Consider the following 20,141-nt stretch of genomic DNA (forward strand, 5'->3'; position numbering starts at 1 on the left):
ATATATATATATATATATATATATCGCCCTCTAAGTTTATTACTAGAGTACAATCCAACATCCCTCTCAGGTCAAAAGAGAACTCTGGTGTCAAGACTACCTGGCTGTTTTACGCAAACATACACACACACACACAATTAGCTGGGCTAGGTTTTCTCTCTGTCTCTCTCTCACACACACCCCCAATACTTGTGGTGACCTAGCCAAGCTCAGCCAGAGGTACTTAGGAGCTCTGTCCTTATAACGCACTTAAGACATCCCGTGAAGCTGAGAGAGTACTTTTATCACTGCTCTCCCCTCAGACCGTCCCGCCGACTCAGCGCCTTTCATCCCGAAAAGGGGAGAAGGAGAGAAGCTCTTCCCAACACCCAGACCCCTCCCCCCAGACAATTTACAGTGAGAAATGTGCCGAGGCTAAAAACTTAATGGTACAATTAGTCTCATTTTTGGTGGATTTACGGCCGGCCGCCACTTTGACTCCCACGCGCCGCCATTACATCTTTACTCAAATTCAAGGGTAATATGGGACAGGGAGTGGGGGGGAGGGAGGGAGAGAGAAATATAGAGATGAGAGAGAGAGGGAAATAACCTTAATGGCACAATTAGTCTCATTTCATTTTTGGTGGATTTACGGCTGACCGTCAATTTAATTCCCACGCGCCACCATTACATCTTTACTCAAATTCAAGGGTAATATGGGACAGGGAGTGGGGGGGAGGGAGGGAAAGAGAAAGAAAAAGAAAGAGGATAGAGAGCGAAAGAGAGAAAGAAAGAAAGAAAAGAAAGGAGAGCAAGAAAGAGAGAGGAAGACAGGAGAAAGACAGACAGACAGACAGACAGACAGACAGACAGACAGACAGACAGACAGACAGACAGACAGACAGACAGACAGACAGACAGACAGACAGACAGACAGACAGACAGACAGACAGACAGACAGAGGGAGAAGGTAGTGAGAGAGAGGGCGAAAGAAAGAGAGAAACAGGGTGGGAGGGAGTGAGAGAGAGAGAGAGAGAGATGGGAGGGCTATGCATCACTTCTGTAGGGCTGCCTCAACAACTGTATTGATACCAGCACTTAATTAGTGTGCTTGCTTCAGCGTCTATTCAGTCACAACTTATACTGAGTGTACGAAACATTAGGAACACCTGCTCTTTCCATGACAGACTGACCAGGTGAATCCAGGTGGTCTTCCCTTATTGACGTCACCTGTTAAATCTACTTCAATCAGTGTAGATGAAAGGACATCCAGCCAACTTGACACAACAGTGGGAAGCATTGGAGCCAACATGGGAGCCAGCATCCCTGTGGAACGCTTGACACCTTGTAGAGTCCATGCCCCAACAAATTGAGGCTGTTCTGAGGACAAAAGGGGGTGCAACTAAATATTAGGAAGATGTTCCTAACGTTTTGTACATTCAGTGTATTTCACTACCATAAAAAGACTTTCAAACAAGCAGGTACACACATTTCTTTAGGAAAATTACCTTTACTAGTGTTTGAAAAGTGCTTTAGAAACATACTGCGGTGGTGCTATTATTACTGTCCTCGCTCTGTCCTCTGGAGCCCCAGGTCCCCAAGTCCTCTGGAGCCCCAGGTCCCCAAGTCCCCTTTCCTCTGTCCTCTGGAGCCCCAGGTCCCCAAGTCCTCTGGAGCCCCAGGTCCCCAAGTCCCCTTTCCTCTGTCCTCTGGAGCCCCAGGTCCCCAAGTCCCCTTTCCTCTGGAGCCCCAGGTCCCCAAGTCCCCTTTCCTCTGGAGCCCCAGGTCCCCAAGTCCTCTGGAGCCCCAGGTCCCCAAGTCCTCTGGAGCCCCAGGTCCCCAAGTCCCCTTTCCTCTGAAGCCCCAGGTCCCCAAGTCCCCTTTCCTCTGGAGCCCCAGGTCCCCAAGTCCTCTGGAGCCCCAGGTCCCCAAGTCCTCTGGAGCCCCAGGTCCCCAAGTCCCCTTTCCTCTGTCCCTTCCACCTACAGCGACACACACAGAGGTGGCAATATTCACTCACACCAGTTCTGTAGGAGATGATACACTTACTAACACCACTTCACGTCTCTGCCATAGACATCAGAATTTTGGGACAATAATATATATATAAAATAATATATAAAAAATATATATAAACTGTAGAACTAAGCTATTTCAGTATTCTTCAAAAAACTAAAAGGAAATCCAGACGATTGCTTGCATTGAGAAAAGTAAAAAAAATAAACAAGAAATAGACACAAATGCAAAATCAAAAACACAAAGAAAAACTTTTGAAATGGTTGATTAAATGCTGCTTAAATGTGTGTATCATCTCTGTCAAATTCATATTCATTTGGGACAATGAAGTTGTATTGTATTGTATAAAAAACATCCCCCAAATGAAGTAAGTAAAGCCCCTGATCCCTCACGTACCAACAGTGGCTTGCGGATGCCCAGGTAGACTGTTCCAGACGGGGCGGCATTCAGCACCTCCACGGCCTGGGACAGGCTCACCGTGTCCAGATAGGTGTCGTTGACCAACACCAGCTGGTCCCCGGGGAGCATGTACCCATGGCGCTCTGCCACACCGCCGGGCACCAGGGAGCGGATGATGATGACCGAGCCTGCCCTGTCCAGAGGGTCCTGCAGAGGGCAACACAGGAAGTAGAAACACGTTAGAGTCCATGGAGAGAGAGAGTAGGTGGAGATTCGTTTTTAATTCTTTTTATTGAGGATGGGTCACTATTGAGACCAGGGTGTCATTTACAAGGGAGGCCTGTGAACGAACACACACAATTTAATACACATCATGTAAGATAATACCAATAGAATGAATACAACAAGATGAATCAAAACAAACAACTCTCACATATCACCTTCCTTAAACTCCATCTAAACAAGCAAGTCTAATTGAAATTTGAGCTGGGGGTATAAAAACTAAAAGCATTTTTAAACCAGGTCAGTGGAGACAAGTGGGACCTCCAGAAACAGCCAGTCCCGAGAACAGATCTGAAAATTGCTGGATCTCCAATTTAAACGTGAAATGAGGTAGTATCTGAAGAACCGATGTATATACAAAAAGTAGCCAATGCTGGGCCCTTCTGGTAGTCAGAGATTCCCAGGCAACAGAACTATACAAAACGCAGTGTAATAGACAATGCAACAATACTGCTGCTCTTAAACTACTTGTTACTTTTATTTCTTATTCGTATTTTTTTAACTGCATTGTTGGTTAGGGGCTTCTATGTAAGCATTTCACTGTTGTATTCATGTGACTAATAAAATTTGATTTGAAAACAGGCTGTCGCATGCATGTAGACTACATCACCATAATCAGGTAACGGGAGAAGCATTGATTGAACAATCTTCCTTCTACTTTCCAAAGTGAGGCATGATTTATTTCTATAAAAGCAACCAATCTTAACTCAGCCTTTTTGTCAATTTTTCAACGTGTGTTTTAAAAGAGAGTTTATCGGCAATCCAAGTACTTATAATGGGGAACTTTCTCAATTTGGGCTCCCTTCAATGTGCAAATATGCAGGTCCTCAAGGTCACTATTACGAGACCTAGAGAACAACATAAACTTGGTTTTATTAGCGTTTAGCACTAGTTTAAGATGAGTGATTGTTTTATTGAGTCGAAACCATGCTGAAGGTCATGAATGGCACAGAAGTATATAACCATGTGATCCACATAGAGAGGAATGTTACAGGTCAACAGACAGACCAATATTATTTACAGAAATAGTGACGAGAACAGGGCCCAAAAACCTTTCATAATATTGAGGAAACTAGAATTGATGCCATCAGAAAGCGTACATTGTGTCCTGTCCGTTAGATACCTCTTCAACCAATTGTAACATGCCTGATCTACACCTATTTCAGACAACCTATGAACAAGTAAGAAATGGTCAACCGTATCAAACACCTTGGACAGGTCAATAAATAAGGCAGCACGTTATTTTCTATTGTCTAAACCATATAACACATCATCTACGACAGGGATGGGCAACTCCAGTCCTCAGGGGCCGGAGAGATGTCACACTTTGTCCACCTCCCTAGAAAACACAGCTGATTAAACTAATGTCATTCTAAACTGAAGATCATGATTAGGTGATAATTGGATTGAGGTGTGTTAGCTGGGACTGGGGTAAAAGCGTGACACCAATCAGGCCCCCGACGACTGGAGTTGCCCATCCCTGATCTAAGAGTTAGACGCTGAAACAGTGCTGTGTCCAGGTCTAAAGCCAGTTTGGTGCTGATTAAGTATATCATGAGAAGTTTAAAAAGATAGAAACAGTGCTGGCCAGGGACTCTAAAACAAGGCAAGATAGCTTGGAAATTGGACCATAGTTATCCAAGTCAGAAGGATGGAGAAAAGGAGGAGATGAAGAGAGAGAGAGAGTGATAGCGAGAGAAAGAAAAGAAAGAAATAGAAAGAAAGAGAGGAGAGTGAAAGAATGAGAGACAGACAAAGAACGAGAGTCACAAACACACACACAGTCACAAGCATATTCACACTCACATGTTCACACTCACATGTTCACACTCACATGTTGACACTCACATGTTCACACTCACATGTTCACACTCACATGTTGACACTCACATGTTGACACTCACATGTTGACACTCACATGTTCACACTCACATGTTCACACTCACATGTTCACACTCACATGTTCACACTGACAAACAGTAAGGCACACGCACGTGGAGAAGAAACAGCAATTACAGAAAAGATGTCTCTGGGTCTATCTTTCACACAAAATGTGACAGATTTCTGACGGGTCACTTCGCTAACAGTAACCACTTCAGCAACATTAGTCGTGTCCTTGAACAGTCCATAGCCAATAAAGCAAAGGAGGTGAATGGAGCTGATCTGGGGAGAAAAAGTTGCTCTGTGTGTGCGTGCGTGTGTTCGTGCATGCATGCACACGTCCTGTGTGTGTGTTCATGAGTGTGTGTGTTTGTGTGTGGCTACGTTCATGTGTGTGTGTGTGTGTGTGTGGCTCACTACAGCATCAGTATAGGAATGCAACAGGAAAAAGGCTTGGCACCGCCAAACAAAACTAAGTCAGAAATCACCTGAAAGCAAAACACAGGCTATTCCATGGAGCCTCGAGACATTCTGGGAACACTCCTTAGTTCCTATTAGCCACCGATGTGTTATGAGTTCATTGTGCATTTATATGGGCTGCTATAAGGAGCTATGAGCTGTAATGACTGCTCACAGCAAGTCTTATGATGCTCTTGGCTACACCTTCTTCATGTGATGTACTATGAATGCAAATTGTACGCATTGAAAGTGTCAAGGTGGGAATGCATCAAACCCACACGTTTTCTATCAGACCTGGGTCGAAAACAGTTTTTGTGATCTTTGATATAGGCCTAGCTTGCTGCACCATAATGGAACCAATGGAATAGCCCCGAAAGTGCAAAACCCACTAAGATAAATGAAGCAAACCTAAACTATTTAAAAGAAAAACACTTTCCCCACCCAGGGGAAAGTGGGTTGCTGAGTTGGGTTGCTTGCGTTGGGTTGGTTTGCTTGCTAGCTGGGTTGCTTGCTAGCTGGGTTGCTTGCTAGCTGGGTTGCTTGCTAGCTGGGTTGCTTGCTAGCCTGGCCCTTTGCTGAGCCATGGGGAAGTTGAGAACACTAGCAGAAAGCTCTGCTCGCTCCATCACCATCCTACAGACAGTTAGGTACATTTATGGAATGGCCAAACACAGCCACACATCCCCTCTCAGGCCAAGTGTCACTGGTATCAATCATGGCCTGGACAGCCTGCGCCATAAAACTGTAATTCAGCACCAATTTAATGCCTCACACAATATATTAGACGACCCATATGGGTGGCTTTTTATGTGACGAGCACCGATATAAAAGTGATTAACAAGTGGTTATTTATATAACAACTAAAGCTATACAAGTGTAATTAGTGGGGAGAGTCAGGTACCAATATGGGAAGACAGAAGTCATTACCATCATGACTCTATCCATGGAAGCAGCAGAGAAAGGGAGTGTGTGTGTGTGTGTGTTAGGTTCTGAACAGGTGGAAAGGGCAGAGGATCAGGAAAGCTGACAGGGACTTCCTTCCTATGGTTGCAGCTCAATGGGAGTCACGTTCGGGGCGCGCACACGCACACACACACGCGCACACACACACACAAGCCTGCACACATGTATGTGCTGCGTGCCAAGCAACCTGGTTCCAGACTGGCCACATCTAGATCTGCCTCCACTGATTTATTATTTCTATTATTTTATTTCACCTTTATTTAACCAGGTAGGCTCATTTACAACTGCGACCTGGCCAAGACAAAGCAAAGCAGTACGACGAAACTACAACACAGTTACACATAAACAAACGTACAGTCAATAACACAATAGAAAGATATATGTACAGTGTGTGTAAATGTATAGCTCCTTTAAGGAAGAAACTGATAGCTCCTTCAAGGAGGAACAATGTCCCACCTAGCTACCTGAAGATGAATGCACTAACTGTAAGTGGCTCTGGGTAAGAGCGTCCGACACAAATGTAAAATGTAAGTGACACGGTCTCTACTATGCAATTCGTCAGATAATAAAAGGTCAAGTCCTAACCACATAGCTAGGATCAGAACGCCCTGCCCGAAAGTCTAACTGGAACCATTTGGAGAAGAAAAATACATATCTGACCCCAGGTCAGGGATTAAGGGGGACCTTTGGGGCACAGGGCTGAGAGGGTGCACTGTGCACTACACACACACACACACACACACACACACACACACACACACACACACACACACACACTGTACTAAATGTTTACTTGTTCAATGAATAGGAAGAAGGGGAAAAGAGAACACATGTCAGTAGTTAGTAGTTACTGTATTTCTGTTATCCTGTTTATCTCAGTCTGAACAACTCAGTAGTTACTGTATTTCTGTTATCCTGTTTATCTCAGTCTGAACAACTCAGTAGTTACTGTATTTCTGTTATCCTGTTTATCTCAGTCTGAACAACTCAGTAGTTACTGTATTTCTGTTATCCTGTTTATCTCAGTCTGAACAACTCAGTAGTTACTGTATTTCTGTTATCCTGTTTATCTCAGTCTGAACAACTCAGTAGTTACTGTATTTCTGTTATCCTGTTTATCTCAGTCTGAACAACTCAGTAGTTACTGTATTTCTGTTATGCTGTTTATCTCAGTCTGAACAACTCAGTAGTTACTGTATTTCTGTTATGCTGTTTATCACTCTGAACAACTCAGTAGTTACTGTATTTCTGTTATCCTGTTTATCTCAGTCTGAACAACTCAGTAGTTACTGTATTTCTGTTATCCTGTTTATCTCAGTCTGAACAACTCAGTAGTTACTGTATTTCTGTTATCATGTTTATCTCAGTCTGAACAACTCAGTAGTTACTGTATTTCTGTTATGCTGTTTATCACTCTGAACAACTTCATAGTTACTGTATTTCTGTTATCCTGTTTATCACTCTGAACAATTCAGTAGTTAGTCATTACTGTATTTCTGTTATCTTGTTTATCTCAGTCTGAACAACTCAGTAGTTACTGTATTTCTGACTGTGCTATTCTTTCTTTTTGCAACATGAAATCACTATGAGTTAGCATGTGGAACATTCAGGGACAATGGAGTTCAACATAAATCTTAAAGATGTTGATGACATCATCCTGCAGAAGACATGGTGTAAGGCAGACATTGTCACTCACCGTCGCTCAGACTACAGAGAGGTCATTGTGCCGTCACAGAAACACAGCTAATAGAGGCAGAGACTCTGGAGGACTGATCATTTGGTAAAAATCTGAACTACAAAATCTAATTGATGCCCTCAAAATTGGTAAATATCACATTTGGTTAAAACTGAAAAACTAATGTGTACTGACAGAAAAAGTTGTTCCTTTGCGCAATATATATCCCCATATTACTCAGAGGAGATCTTCCCCACCCTTGAGGAAGAGATGTGCCATTTCCAGGCCCAGGGAAATGTGCTCATCTGTGGGGACACAAATGCGCACACAGGAACACTACCTGATCTAACGAGCACACGAGGGGACAGCTTTATTACAGGCCATACTGTTTCTAACTGTCTTAATCTCCCCCATAGAAACAACAGTTTCATCAACAAAAACGGAAGGGATCTGTTGCAGCTCTGTAGAAGCCTGGGTCTGTATTTTGTCCATGGTTACATTGTGACTCTATGGGGAGATTCACCTATTGCTCACTTCTTGGCCACAGCACAGTAGACTATATGATTACAGACATTGACCCTTTCTCTCATTCACCGTCAAGCCACTAACACCTCTGTCTGATCACAGCCAAATTACGTTGTTTGTCAAAAGAACAGACATAGAAACAACCACACATTCACAGCCCAGTAAGCTGTACAACATCAGAAATTCATACAGATGGGCCCAAAACAGCACAGAAGAATACCAGAAAGCAACCTGTAACCAAAATATCCAAACACTCTTAGATAACTTTCTGGATGCCTCATTCACTCACAGTAAAGAAGGCATCAATCCAGCAGTAAAAACATCAACTATATATTCAGGCAAACGGCAAAAGAAGCAAAACTGAAACAAACCAAAAAAGACCACAGATGACAACTGGTTTGATGCAGATTGTAAAATAATAAGGAAAAAACTGAGAACACTATCCAACCAAAAGCACAGAGACCCAAATAATGGTGAATTATTCCTTCATTACTGTGAGACTTTAAAACTCTATAAACGTACACTCAGAACCAAAGACGCACAGTACAACAGCAAGCAGCTGATGCTAATTGAGGAGTCCATAAACACAAACAACTTCTGGCAAAATGGAAAAAATAATAATAATAATCGAAACTAGAAGAATTAGCGATACAAAATGGTGACATATGGACAACCTATTTTAAAACACTCCACAACACCGTTTAAATTGATGCAAACGAAGAACAATTGAATGGATTAGAAAAAGCTATAAAGGACAATCAAAATCCATTGGACTCTCCAATTCCTGACCTGGAACTCTATAAGAAACTTCAGGCCATCACATTTTAAAAAAAAGCATGCAGACCTGATGGCATCCTAAATGAGATGCTCAAATTCACTAGTGCAAAATGTCAATTGGCTATATTAAAACTGTTTAATTTGAGTGTAGGTTATTTCCCTGACATCTGAAATCAAGGACTCATAACCCCAATATATTTAAGAACAGAGAGAAATTTGACCCTAACAATTACAGAAGCATTTGTGTGAACAGTAACCTGGGGAAGGTTTTCTGTAGTATCATCAATGTAAGAGTTCTAAACTTCCTTAATAAGCACAATGTTTTCAGTAAAAGCCAAATTGGATTTATACCAAAACATCGCACGACCGATCATATTTACACCCTACACACCCTGATAGATAAACATGTCCACCAAAATAATACCAAAATATACACTTGCTTTATCGACTTCCAAAAAGCATTTGATTCTATTTGGCATACAGGACTGTTCTACAAAGTTATTGAATGTGGTGTAGGGGGTAAAACATAACACATAATTAAATCAATGTATACTGGCAATACGTGCAGCAACCCTTCGCCAGGGTTGCAATCTGAACCCTGCACTCCTCAATATTTACATCAACGAATTGGCCACTTTTCTAGAAAAATCCTCAGCCCCTGGTATTAGTTTCCACAATTCAGAGGTGAAATGCCTGCTCTTCACAGATAACCTGTGTGCCTGCTGTCACCCACAGCACATGGCCTACAGCAGAGCCTGGACCTGCTAGAGCAGTACTGCCAGACCTGGGCCCTGGCAGTAAACCCCCACAGCACATGGCCTACAGCAGAGCCTGGACCTGCTAGAGCAGAACTGTCAGACCTGGGCCCTGGCAGTAAACCCCCACAGCACATGGCCTACAGCAGAGCCTGGACCTGCTAAAGCAGTACTATCAGACCTGGGCCCTGGCAGTAAACCCCCACAGCACATGGCCTACAGCAGAGCCTGGACCTGCTAGAGCAGTACTGCCAGACCTGGGCCCTGGCAGTAAACCCCCACAGCACATGGCCTACAGCAGAGCCTGGACCTGCTAGAGCAGAACTGTCAGACCTGGGCCCTGGCAGTAAACCCCCACAGCACATGGCCTACAGCAGAGCCTGGACCTGCTAAAGCAGTACTGTCAGACCTGGGCCCTGGCAGTAAACCCCCACAGCACATGGCCTACAGCAGAGCCTGGACCTGCTAGAGCAGTACTGTCAGACCTGGACCCTGGCAGTAAACCCCCACAGCACATGGCCTACAGCAGAGCCTGGACCTGCTAGAGCAGTACTGCCAGACCTGGACCCTGGCAGTAAACCCCCACAGCACATGGCCTACAGCAGAGCCTGGACCTGCTAGAGCAGTACTGCCAGACCTGGGCCCTGGCAGTAAACCCCCACAGCACATGGCCTACAGCAGAGCCTGGACCTGCTAGAGCAGTACTGTCAGACCTGGGCCCTGGCAGTAAACCCCCACAGCACATGGCCTACAGCAGAGCCTGGACCTGCTAGAGCAGTACTGTCAGACCTGGACCCTGGCAGTAAACCCCCACAGCACATGGCCTACAGCAGAGCCTGGACCTGCTAGAGCAGTACTGCCAGACCTGGGCCCTGGCAGTAAACCCCCACAGCACATGGCCTACAGCAGAGCCTGGACCTGCTAGAGCAGTACTGTCAGACCTGGACCCTGGCAGTAAACCCCCACAGCACATGGCCTACAGCAGAGCCTGGACCTGCTACAGCAGTACTGCCAGACCTGGGCCCTGGCAGTAAACCCCCACAGCACATGGCCTACAGCAGAGCCTGGACCTGCTACAGCAGTACTGCCAGACCTGGGCCCTGGCAGTAAACCCCCACAGCACATGGCCTACAGCAGAGCCTGGACCTGCTAGAGCAGTACTGCCAGACCTGGACCCTGGCAGTAAACCCCCACAGCACATGGCCTACAGCAGAGCCTGGACCTGTTAGAGTAGTACTGCCAGACCTGGGCCCTGGCAGGAAACTCCAACAAGACTAAAATAATGATTTTCCAGAGAAGATCCAGATCTCAGGGAATTAGACCAAAGTTCTCAATTGGTACAAAATATATAGAGTACTGTACACACTACAATTACTTAGGTTTAAAAATAAGCTCAACTGGACACCTTAATGAGGCAGTGAATGAACTGAGAGAGAAAGCACGCAGGGCATTCTACACCATTAAAAAACTCATTCAAATACCTATTAATAGTTGGCTAAAACTAATTGAATGTTTCATTGAACCAATTGCACTTTATGGCAGTGAGGTGTGGGGTCCACTTGCAAATCAAGATTTCACACAATGGGACAAACACCCAATTGAAACCCTGCATATAGAGCTTGTAAGATTCTCCTACATGTCCAGAGGAAAACTACTGACAATGCATTCAGGGCAGAATTAGTCAGAAAAACTCAAAATAGCAATTCAGTTTTGGAAACATCTAAAATACAGTGACCCCCTCTCATATCATTACCAAGCCCTGCAATGCCAAGAGCTGAGCAAAGAAAAGAGTCCCCTCATCCAGCTGGTCCTGGGGCTGAGTTCACAAACCTGTTCTACTAACACACTGGAGCCTCAGGACCAGAACATCCAATCAATCAGAATAAACCAAATTACAACACAGTCAAAACAAAACTACATTGCTTATTGGGAAACACAAGCACAAACACAAAGCAAAATGCAGTGCTATCTGGCCCTAAATCGACAGTACACCGTGGCTAAATATTTGACCATGGTTACTGATCACAACCTTGACAAAGTACAGGCTCAGTGAGCACAGCCTTGCCATTGAGAAGGGTAGACACAGGAAAACCTGGCTCCCTGTAGAGGAAAGGCTGTGCAACCACTGCACAACCTGAGACGGAGCTGCATTTCCTGACAAAATGTCAAAAATATAAAACAATTAGAGAGTGTTATTTCTCCAAATTTCAAACCCTTATTCTAAATTTCAAAGACCTCTCTGATGAGGATAGGCTACCTGTCCTGTTGGGGGAGGACGCAGAGAGCTGTGGGTTGGCAGCGCACTACATTGCTGCCTGCCACAAGATAAGGGACAGTGTCTGACAGACCAACCAACCTGCACATGTCCTCTGTGCTTATTGTTATTCTTCAATGGTTATTTTGACCCATGATTATATTTGTTACCGTTGTCCCATTGACAATATTGATTATTATTATTTTAATTATTTTAATATTGTACATTGCCAAAGTAAGCTTTGGCAATATGTACATTGTTACGTCATGCCAATAAAACAAATTGAATTGAAATTGAAAGAGAGAGGTGAGAGCGGGAGTTGTGAGAGAGAGAGCGGGAGTTGTGAGAGAGAGAGGTGAGAGAGGTGAGAGAAGAAAGAGCGTGAGAGAGGTGAGAGCAGAGAGAGAGAGAGAGAGAGAGAGAGAGAGAGAGAGAGAGAGAGAAAGAGAGAAAGAGAGAGAAAGAGAGAGAGAGAGAGAGAGAGAGAGAGAGAGAGAGAGAGAGTTGAGAGGATTTAGGGGAAGAGGAGAACTGAGGCTGCTGGAAAGGAGAACAAACACTGGGATCCAGTGTAACAGCGAAGTAGAGGATGATGAAGAAGTAGAGGATGATGAAGAAGTAGAGGATGATGAAGAAGTAGAGGATGATGAAGAAGTAGAGGATGATGAAGAAGTAGAGGATGATGAAGAAGTAGAGGATGATGAAGAAGTAGAGGATGATGAAGAAGTAGAGGATGATGAAGAAGTAGAGGATGATGAAGAAGTAGAGGATGATGAAGAAGTAGAGGATGATGAAGAAGTAGAGGATGATGAAGAAGTAGAGGATGATGAAGAAGTAGAGGATGATGAAGAAGTAGAGGATGATGAAGAAGAAGGGGGTATTTGTACTTGTATACAAGTAAGTTGTACTCCAGCTGGTCCTTTCCAGAGACACAGGCCACATTGTCCTGCTCCGGCGTTTCAGCCAAGAGTGATTCACCTCGCTTCGCCTCACCCCCGTCACACACACACAGGCACGCACACACAAAGAAAACACACACAAGAAACGCACACACACACATCCCACAGGGCCGGAGATGTCAGCAGAGTGGCTCTTAAAGTAGGGAATGGGACGTGGGGTAGAGTGTGTGTGTGTGGGGGGGGGGGGGGGACTAGGGCCCACAGACGGCAACATAGCATGTCAACGAAACAGAGCGACAGAGAGGGAGAGAGTGAGGGACAGAGAGAGCGAGAGGGACAGAGAGAGTGAGGGACAGAGAGAGTGAGGGACAGAGAGAGTGAGGGACAGAGAGAGCGAGAGGGACAGAGAGAGTGAGGGACAGAGAGAGCGAGAGGGACAGAGAGAGAGAGAGAGAGAGAGAGAGAGAGAGAGAGAGAGAGAGAGAGAGAGAGAGTGAGAGAAACTGCCCGCCGCGGCACGGCGAGCCCATTGCGTCCAATATGGATCCTCAAGCCTGTCAGTTTGAAATATATCGGACATTTCTTATTTATGTTTCTGCTGGAGTGTGCAGGAGATTTAAGGCTCTATATAAAATAGTGTCTCATCGGGTTGGAGGGGTTTAGAGGGGGGTTCTGTAAAGGGAACAGCTGCTTTCCATGTAACAACCTTGAGGTCAGTTATGATTCAAAAAGAATGGTTGCATCCCAAATTGCACCCTACTACCCATGAAGTGCACTTCATTATGAATTGAATAGGGTACCATTTGGGACGTAGCCAATGACAACGTCAGCAGTGGGTTTATGGTGCTGGGTGATGCACTTTTCTCTACAGTGAAAGGGAGAAATTGGGCTAAATTGCAGAACGTTTTCACTGTGTATACATAAGAAAACCATGAGAATAGCTGTAAACGATTTGAGTTGAATACTTTGGGGTCAAACGGCTCACATTTTATACTCATGATGAAGAACAATAATCAGAAAAATGCCTGCTTAAGTGATCGGTATGGTCGTTGTTGATAATTTGGGGTTTATCGTCCCAGCTCGAGTATGGGCCATAGGCTGTGTTCCCGCCAGGGTCTCCGTGTGGAGAAAGGTGGGGCTGTGGTGGTAGTAGAGGGACAGATGGTCAATCGGGACTATCTGTCTGTCTGCCTGTCCGATTGTCTGCTCCACTACTGTCTGTCTGTCCGCCTGTCTCTCTGTGTCCGTCTGTCCGATTGTCTGCTCCACTACTGTCTGTCTCGCCTGTCTCTCTGTGTCTGTCTGCTCCACTACTGTCTGTCTGTCTGCCTGCCTCTCTGTGTCTGTCTGTCCGACTGTCTGCTCCACTACTGTCTGTCTGCCCGCCTGTCTCTGTCTGTCCGACTGTCTGCTCCACTACTGTCTGTCTATCCGCCTGTCTCTCTGTGTCCGTCTGTCCCACTACTGTCTGACTGTCCGACTGTTTCTGTGTCCGTCTGTCTGTCCGCCTGTCTCTCTGTGTCTGTCTGTCCGCCTGTCTCTCTGTGTCTGTCTGTCCGCCTGTCTCTCTGTGTCTGTCTGTCCGATTGTCTGCTCCACTACTGTCTGTCTGCCTGTCTCTCTGTGTCTGTCTGTCCGCCTGTCTCTCTGTGTCTGTCTGTCCGCCTGTCTCTCTGTGTCTGTCTGTCCGCCTGTCTCTTTGTCTGTCTGCGTAGGCAACGCTTCAGCTCGTCTGTAAATCTCCCTCAGCGCAATTCCTGGAACTCTTGCTCTCTCGCTCTATTCATCTCCTCTCTCTCTCTATCCATTCATCTCTCCCTCTCTCATCCATCTCAGCCTGGATGTCTCTTTGGGTTTGTTTTTTGTTCTGGTCTCTGGAGGAGAACAAAGTTCCACTTGGTCCTCCTATTCCCTCTGGTCAAAAGTAGTGCACTACGTAGCGAATAGGGGCCCATTTGGGACACAGACATAGGCTGAGTGTTCTCTGAGTGGAACGTGGTGGATGACCAAGCCACTAGCAGTGACCGAAAATGAGATAAGCAGAGTGGCTAGCTAAGATCCCAGTTAACCCTTTGAACTGTAGCGTTTGGCAAGGGTGTTTGAGATTAAACCTTTTGCTTCACCAAAGGGTAGAAGGAACATTACGCCTCTGCCCTAAATGGCCCCTTATTCCCTTTATAGTGCACTACTTTTGACCAGGGACCATAGGGGATGCGACCTACCATTGAAAAATGCTTATGTCAGTTTGACATACAGTACAGTACAGTGCCTTCAGGAAGTATTGATACCCCCTGACTGGAATTATATATATATATATATATATTTTTTTTTATCCATCTACACACAATATTTCATAATGACAAAGTGAAAACATATTTTTTGCCATTTTTGCAAATGTATTGAAAATGAAATACAGAAATATCTAATTTACATAAGTATTCACTCCCATGAGTCAACACATTTTAGAATCACCTTTGGCAGCGATTACAGCTGAGTCTTTTTGTCTCTAAGACTTTGCACACCTGGATTGTACAATATTTGCACATTATTCTTTTTAAAATTCTTCAAGCTCTGTCAAGTTGGTTGTAGATCACTGCTAGTTAGCCATTTTTAAGTCTTGCCATAGATTTTCAAGCCGACAGCAGTCAAAACTATAACTAGGTCACTCAGAAACTTTCAATGTCCTCTTGGTAAGCAACTCCAATGTATATTTGACATTATGTTTTAGGTTACACTCCTGCTGAAAGGTGAATTTGGCTCCCAGTGTCTGTTGGAAAACAGACTGGACCAGGTTTTCCTCTAGAATTTTGCCTGTGCTTACCTCTATTCTGTTTATTTTTATCCTAAAATAACTCTTTAGTCCTTGACGATGACAAGCATACCCATAACATGATGCAGCCAGCACCATGCTTGAAAATATGAAGAGTGATACTCAGTTATGCGTTATGTTGGATTTGCCCCAAACATAACGCTTTCAGGATTTAAAGTGAATTCCGATATTTTTAATCTTTACAGGCATCCTTCTTTTCACTCTTTCATTTAGATTAGTGTTGTGGAGTAATTACAATGTGGTTGATCCATCTTCAGTTTTCCCTTATCACAGCCATTAAACCGTGTAACTGAATTAGGAAGGACGTCTGTCTCTTTGTAGTGACTGGGTGTATTGACACATCATCCAGAGTGTAATTAATAACTTCACCATGCTCAAAAGGAATATTCCATGTCTTTTTACCCATCTACCAATAGTTTCCCTTCTTCGTGAGGTTTTGGAAAACCTCCCTGGTCTTTGTGGTTGAATCTTTGTTTGAAATTCACTGATCGGCTGAGGGACCTTACACATCATTGTATGTGTGGGGTACAGAGATGAGGGAGTCATTGAAAAATTATGATAAACACTATTATAGCACACACAGAGCTCATGCAACTTATTATGCGACTTGTTAAGCAAATGTTTATTCCTGAACTTATTTAGTCTTGCCATAACATAGGGGTTGAGTACTCTAGACATTTCAGCTTTTCATTTTTTATAAAATGTCAAAACTCTAAAAACACTGACATTATAGGGTAGTGTGTGTGTGTAGGCCAGTGACACAATCAATTATTTTAAAATATGTTTTTAATGTATTTCTATTTTTTTTTTTAAATACCCCCTTTTTCTACCCAATTTCATGATATCCGATTGGTAGTTACAGTTTTGTCCCATCGCTGCAACTCCCGTATGGACTTGGGAGAGGCGAAGGTCGAGAGCCGTGCATCCCCTGAAACACAACACACCAAGCCGTACTGCTTCTTGACACAATGCCCACTTAACCCGGAAGCCAGCCGCACCAATGTGTCAGAGGAAACGATCGGACAAGGACAAGCCGGCTGGCCAAACTTTCCCGTAACCCAGACGACGCTGGGCCAATTGTGCGCCGCCTCATGGGTCACCCGGTCGCGGCCGGCTGCAACAGCCTGGGATCGAACCAGGATCTGTAGTGATGCAGTGCCTTAGACCACTGCGCCACTCGGGAGGCAATACACAATCTCAATTTAAATCCATTTAAATTCAGGCTGTAACACAACAAAATGTGGAAAAAGTTAAGGGACGTGAATACACAGGACACTGAGTGTACAAAACATTAGGAACAAAGGCCCTTTCCATGACAGACCAGGTAAATTCATAGGGAAAGCTATGAATCCATATTGATGCCACCTGTTAAATCCACTTCTATCAGTGTAGATGAAAAGGAAGAGACAGGTTAAAGAATGATTTTTAAGCCTCATGACAATTGAGACATGGATTGCGAATGTGTGCCATTCAGAGGGTGAATAGGCAAGAAAAAAGATTTACAGTGCATTTGGAAATTATTCAGACCCCTTGACTTTTTCCACATTTTGTTATGTTACAGCTTTATTCAAAACATTTTTTTTAAATAATCCCTCATTAATCTACACACAACACCCCATAATAACAAAGCAAAAACATGTTTTTAGAAATGTATTCTGACCCTTTATTCAGTACTTTGTTGAAGCACCTTTGGCAGTGATTACAGCCTCTAGTCTTCTTGGGAGTGATGTTACAAGCTTGGTACACCTGTTTGTAGGTAGATTCACCCATCTTCTCTGCAGACCTTTTTTTCTTGCTTTGTTATTATGGAAAAATATTTTTTGAATCCATTTTAGAATAATAAGGCTGTAAGGTAACAAAATGTGAAAAAAGTCAAGGGGTCTGAATACTTTCCGAATGCACTGTAAGTACCTATGAAAAGAGTATGGAAGTAGGTGCTAGGTTTTTCACACTCAACAGCGGGTAGCATTGGAGTCAGAATTCGGTAGGAAGGACCGCACATATTCTGTTAATATGAAAGACAATAATCTTCTGTCATTTTGAGCACCGTGGGTGGATGTCCTATGGATGTCCTATTGATGTCCTATTGATGTCCTCATTGCAGTATGTGACGAAGCCATCTGCTTAGCAATGCGTTTTAAAGTCCACCGTCATCCAATTCAATCTAGCTTACTCAGCGATTTACCAGTCGGCCACTCACTTAAATAACATTTATTTGATAGGATTCTACCGGAGCTACAGAAACAACTGTATAATTAAGTAATAACAAATACAGAGGATGATTTATGTTTGTCCACTAAAACATTGCCGGGTGAAACGAACTAAACGCTGTATTGATGTGCAGGTGAGGCTATTTTTTAACTGCCGGTCGAAAATTCAAAATGGATTCCGTTTCAGACTGAATTCTCGGTTTCTTATTTCTCCCAGTGATTTATTTTGGCATACAGGTAATGTACATTTGTCCCCACAAAGGGAACATAGCCACACACTGATTTATATAGGAAGATCTAAACTAAACATAGCATTGGTTTATGACGAGGTCGGAAGTACATTTATTTTGCCTCTGTCCCAAATGGCACCCTATTCCCTATGTAGAGCACTACTTTTGACCAGGGGCCACAGGGCTCCGGTCAAAAGTAGTGCACTATATAGGGAAGATGGCGCCATTTGAGACACAACATTTGGCTGTAGTCACAGACTACAAAGGGGTGTAAGCTTCACTTTGTTGTCTCAACTATTTGGTTCTATGAAATTATTTACAAAGTACACTTTTGCAATGTCTGCATCATATAGAAATGAACAGGCCAATGCCAGCAACATACAGTTCATATCAGGTCAAACACAGTAGTGTGTGTAAAAGGGTTTCAAAACAATAGGTTGACCTTTGATCCCTAACGGAACAAGTGATACTGAACAAACGAACGCATGCAAACACACACTTTCAGCCCCACACGCACACACACAGGGTCCTCAATCAAGATCCTTTACAGAGAAAGAAATCCTATGACTTCACGGATTACGCCACTCACTAAAATAAAGGGGGAGAATAAGAGAATAATGACTTTTAAATGGCTGGTCCGTAAGAAGAGCTGGGTCAAACCTGATACCACTGAAGTAAAACTAAGCCTGGGCCCACTGCGCCGAACGGCCATTTGAAAAGCACCCCCGCCGCCATTTATCTCCATTAAGAGGTGCTGGGGAGGGGGTCCCTACACCCCACTATCGTTAGCTCTGATCCCCGTCACGCCTTTAAAACACGCTTGCTGTCGCAGCTAAGCTAATACTAGACAATCTGTTGGGCCTCTCTGCTTCTCCAGGAGTGATGTTTCTAGTTAATGACCTTGGACGTGTCCGTGGTGTAACGCCATGTGACATGACGTCTCACTATGATGTAGTGCGTTTCATACATTTAAAAGAATGAAGTTGTACTGTCCTGGGAAACGGGAACGTGTCCAATAAGAAACATTTATTTTCGTATGCCGTTGCAAAACCTTTTACAACAGTGTGCACTAATTAAACATTTAACGAACGATAGTCCTAGGGGCATAAATTGTGTACTGAATGTATTGTGCAGTATATTGAACTGTGCGGGGATAGTTTGTGTGATTATTTGTGTGTGTGTGTGTGTGTGTGTGTGTGTGTGTGTGTGTGTGTGTGTGTGTGTGTGTGTGTGTCTGTTGCTGCTGACCCCAACATTCATTCAGCAGACAGACAGACAGACAGAGCCTTCTGCACTGCAGACTACAGCCCAGAGTGTGTCTACAGGCAGTGGTGCTGCAGACTGCACAGTGGATCCCATTCAGTCTCATCAGCCTAAAGCCTCTAACGGATACTCATACGGACCTGAAAAATCAATTCCCCCTCTCGCCCAGGGCAGCCTGCCTCGGCTTGCAGTGAGAGATGGATTAGAAGAGAGAGAGAAAGAACAGGGAAGGAGAGAAAGAGAGAGAGAGAAAGAGAGAGAGGGAAAAAGAACAGGGAAGAAGAGAGAGAGCAAGGAAGAAGAGAGAAAGAACAGGGAAGGAGAGCGAGAGAAAGAACAGGGAAGGAGAGAGCGAGAACAGGGAAGGAGAGAGCGAGAAGAACAGGGAAGGAGAGAGCGAGAGAAAGAACAGGGAAGGAGAGAGCGAGAGAAAGAACAGGGAAGGAGAGAGCGAGAGAAAGAACAGGGAAGGAGAGAGCGAGAGAAAGAACAGGGAAGGAGAGAGCGAGAGAAAGAACAGGGAAGGAGAGAGCGAGAAGAACAGGGAAGGAGAGAGCGAGAAAGAACAGGGAAGGAGAGAGCGAGAGAAAGAACAGGGAAGGAGAGAGCGAGAGAAAGAACAGGGAAGGAGAGAGCGAGAAGAACAGGGAAGGAGAGAGCGAGAAGAATAGGGAAGGAGAGAGCGAGAGAAAGAACAGGGAAGGAGAGAGAGAGAAGAACAGGGAAGGAGAGAGAGAAGAACAG

General features: G+C 44.3%; 1 protein-coding gene across 4 annotated transcripts in view; it reads right to left on the bottom strand.

Moving 5' to 3' along the window:
* The window catches only part of LOC115151589 (inaD-like protein), a 137,317-nt gene that overhangs the window by 47,942 nt on the left and 69,234 nt on the right, over window positions 1-20,141 (bottom strand). For all 4 annotated transcript variants that reach the window (XM_029695643.1, XM_029695644.1, XM_029695645.1 and 1 more), the window contains exon 17: window positions 2,392-2,601. In XM_029695643.1, the coding sequence (XP_029551503.1) occupies window positions 2,392-2,601 (210 nt within the window). The remainder of the gene's footprint in view (window positions 1-2,391; window positions 2,602-20,141) is intronic.

Source organism: Salmo trutta, chromosome 17 (genome assembly GCF_901001165.1).
Source record: "Salmo trutta chromosome 17, fSalTru1.1, whole genome shotgun sequence".
Classification (NCBI taxonomy): domain Eukaryota; kingdom Metazoa; phylum Chordata; class Actinopteri; order Salmoniformes; family Salmonidae; genus Salmo; species Salmo trutta.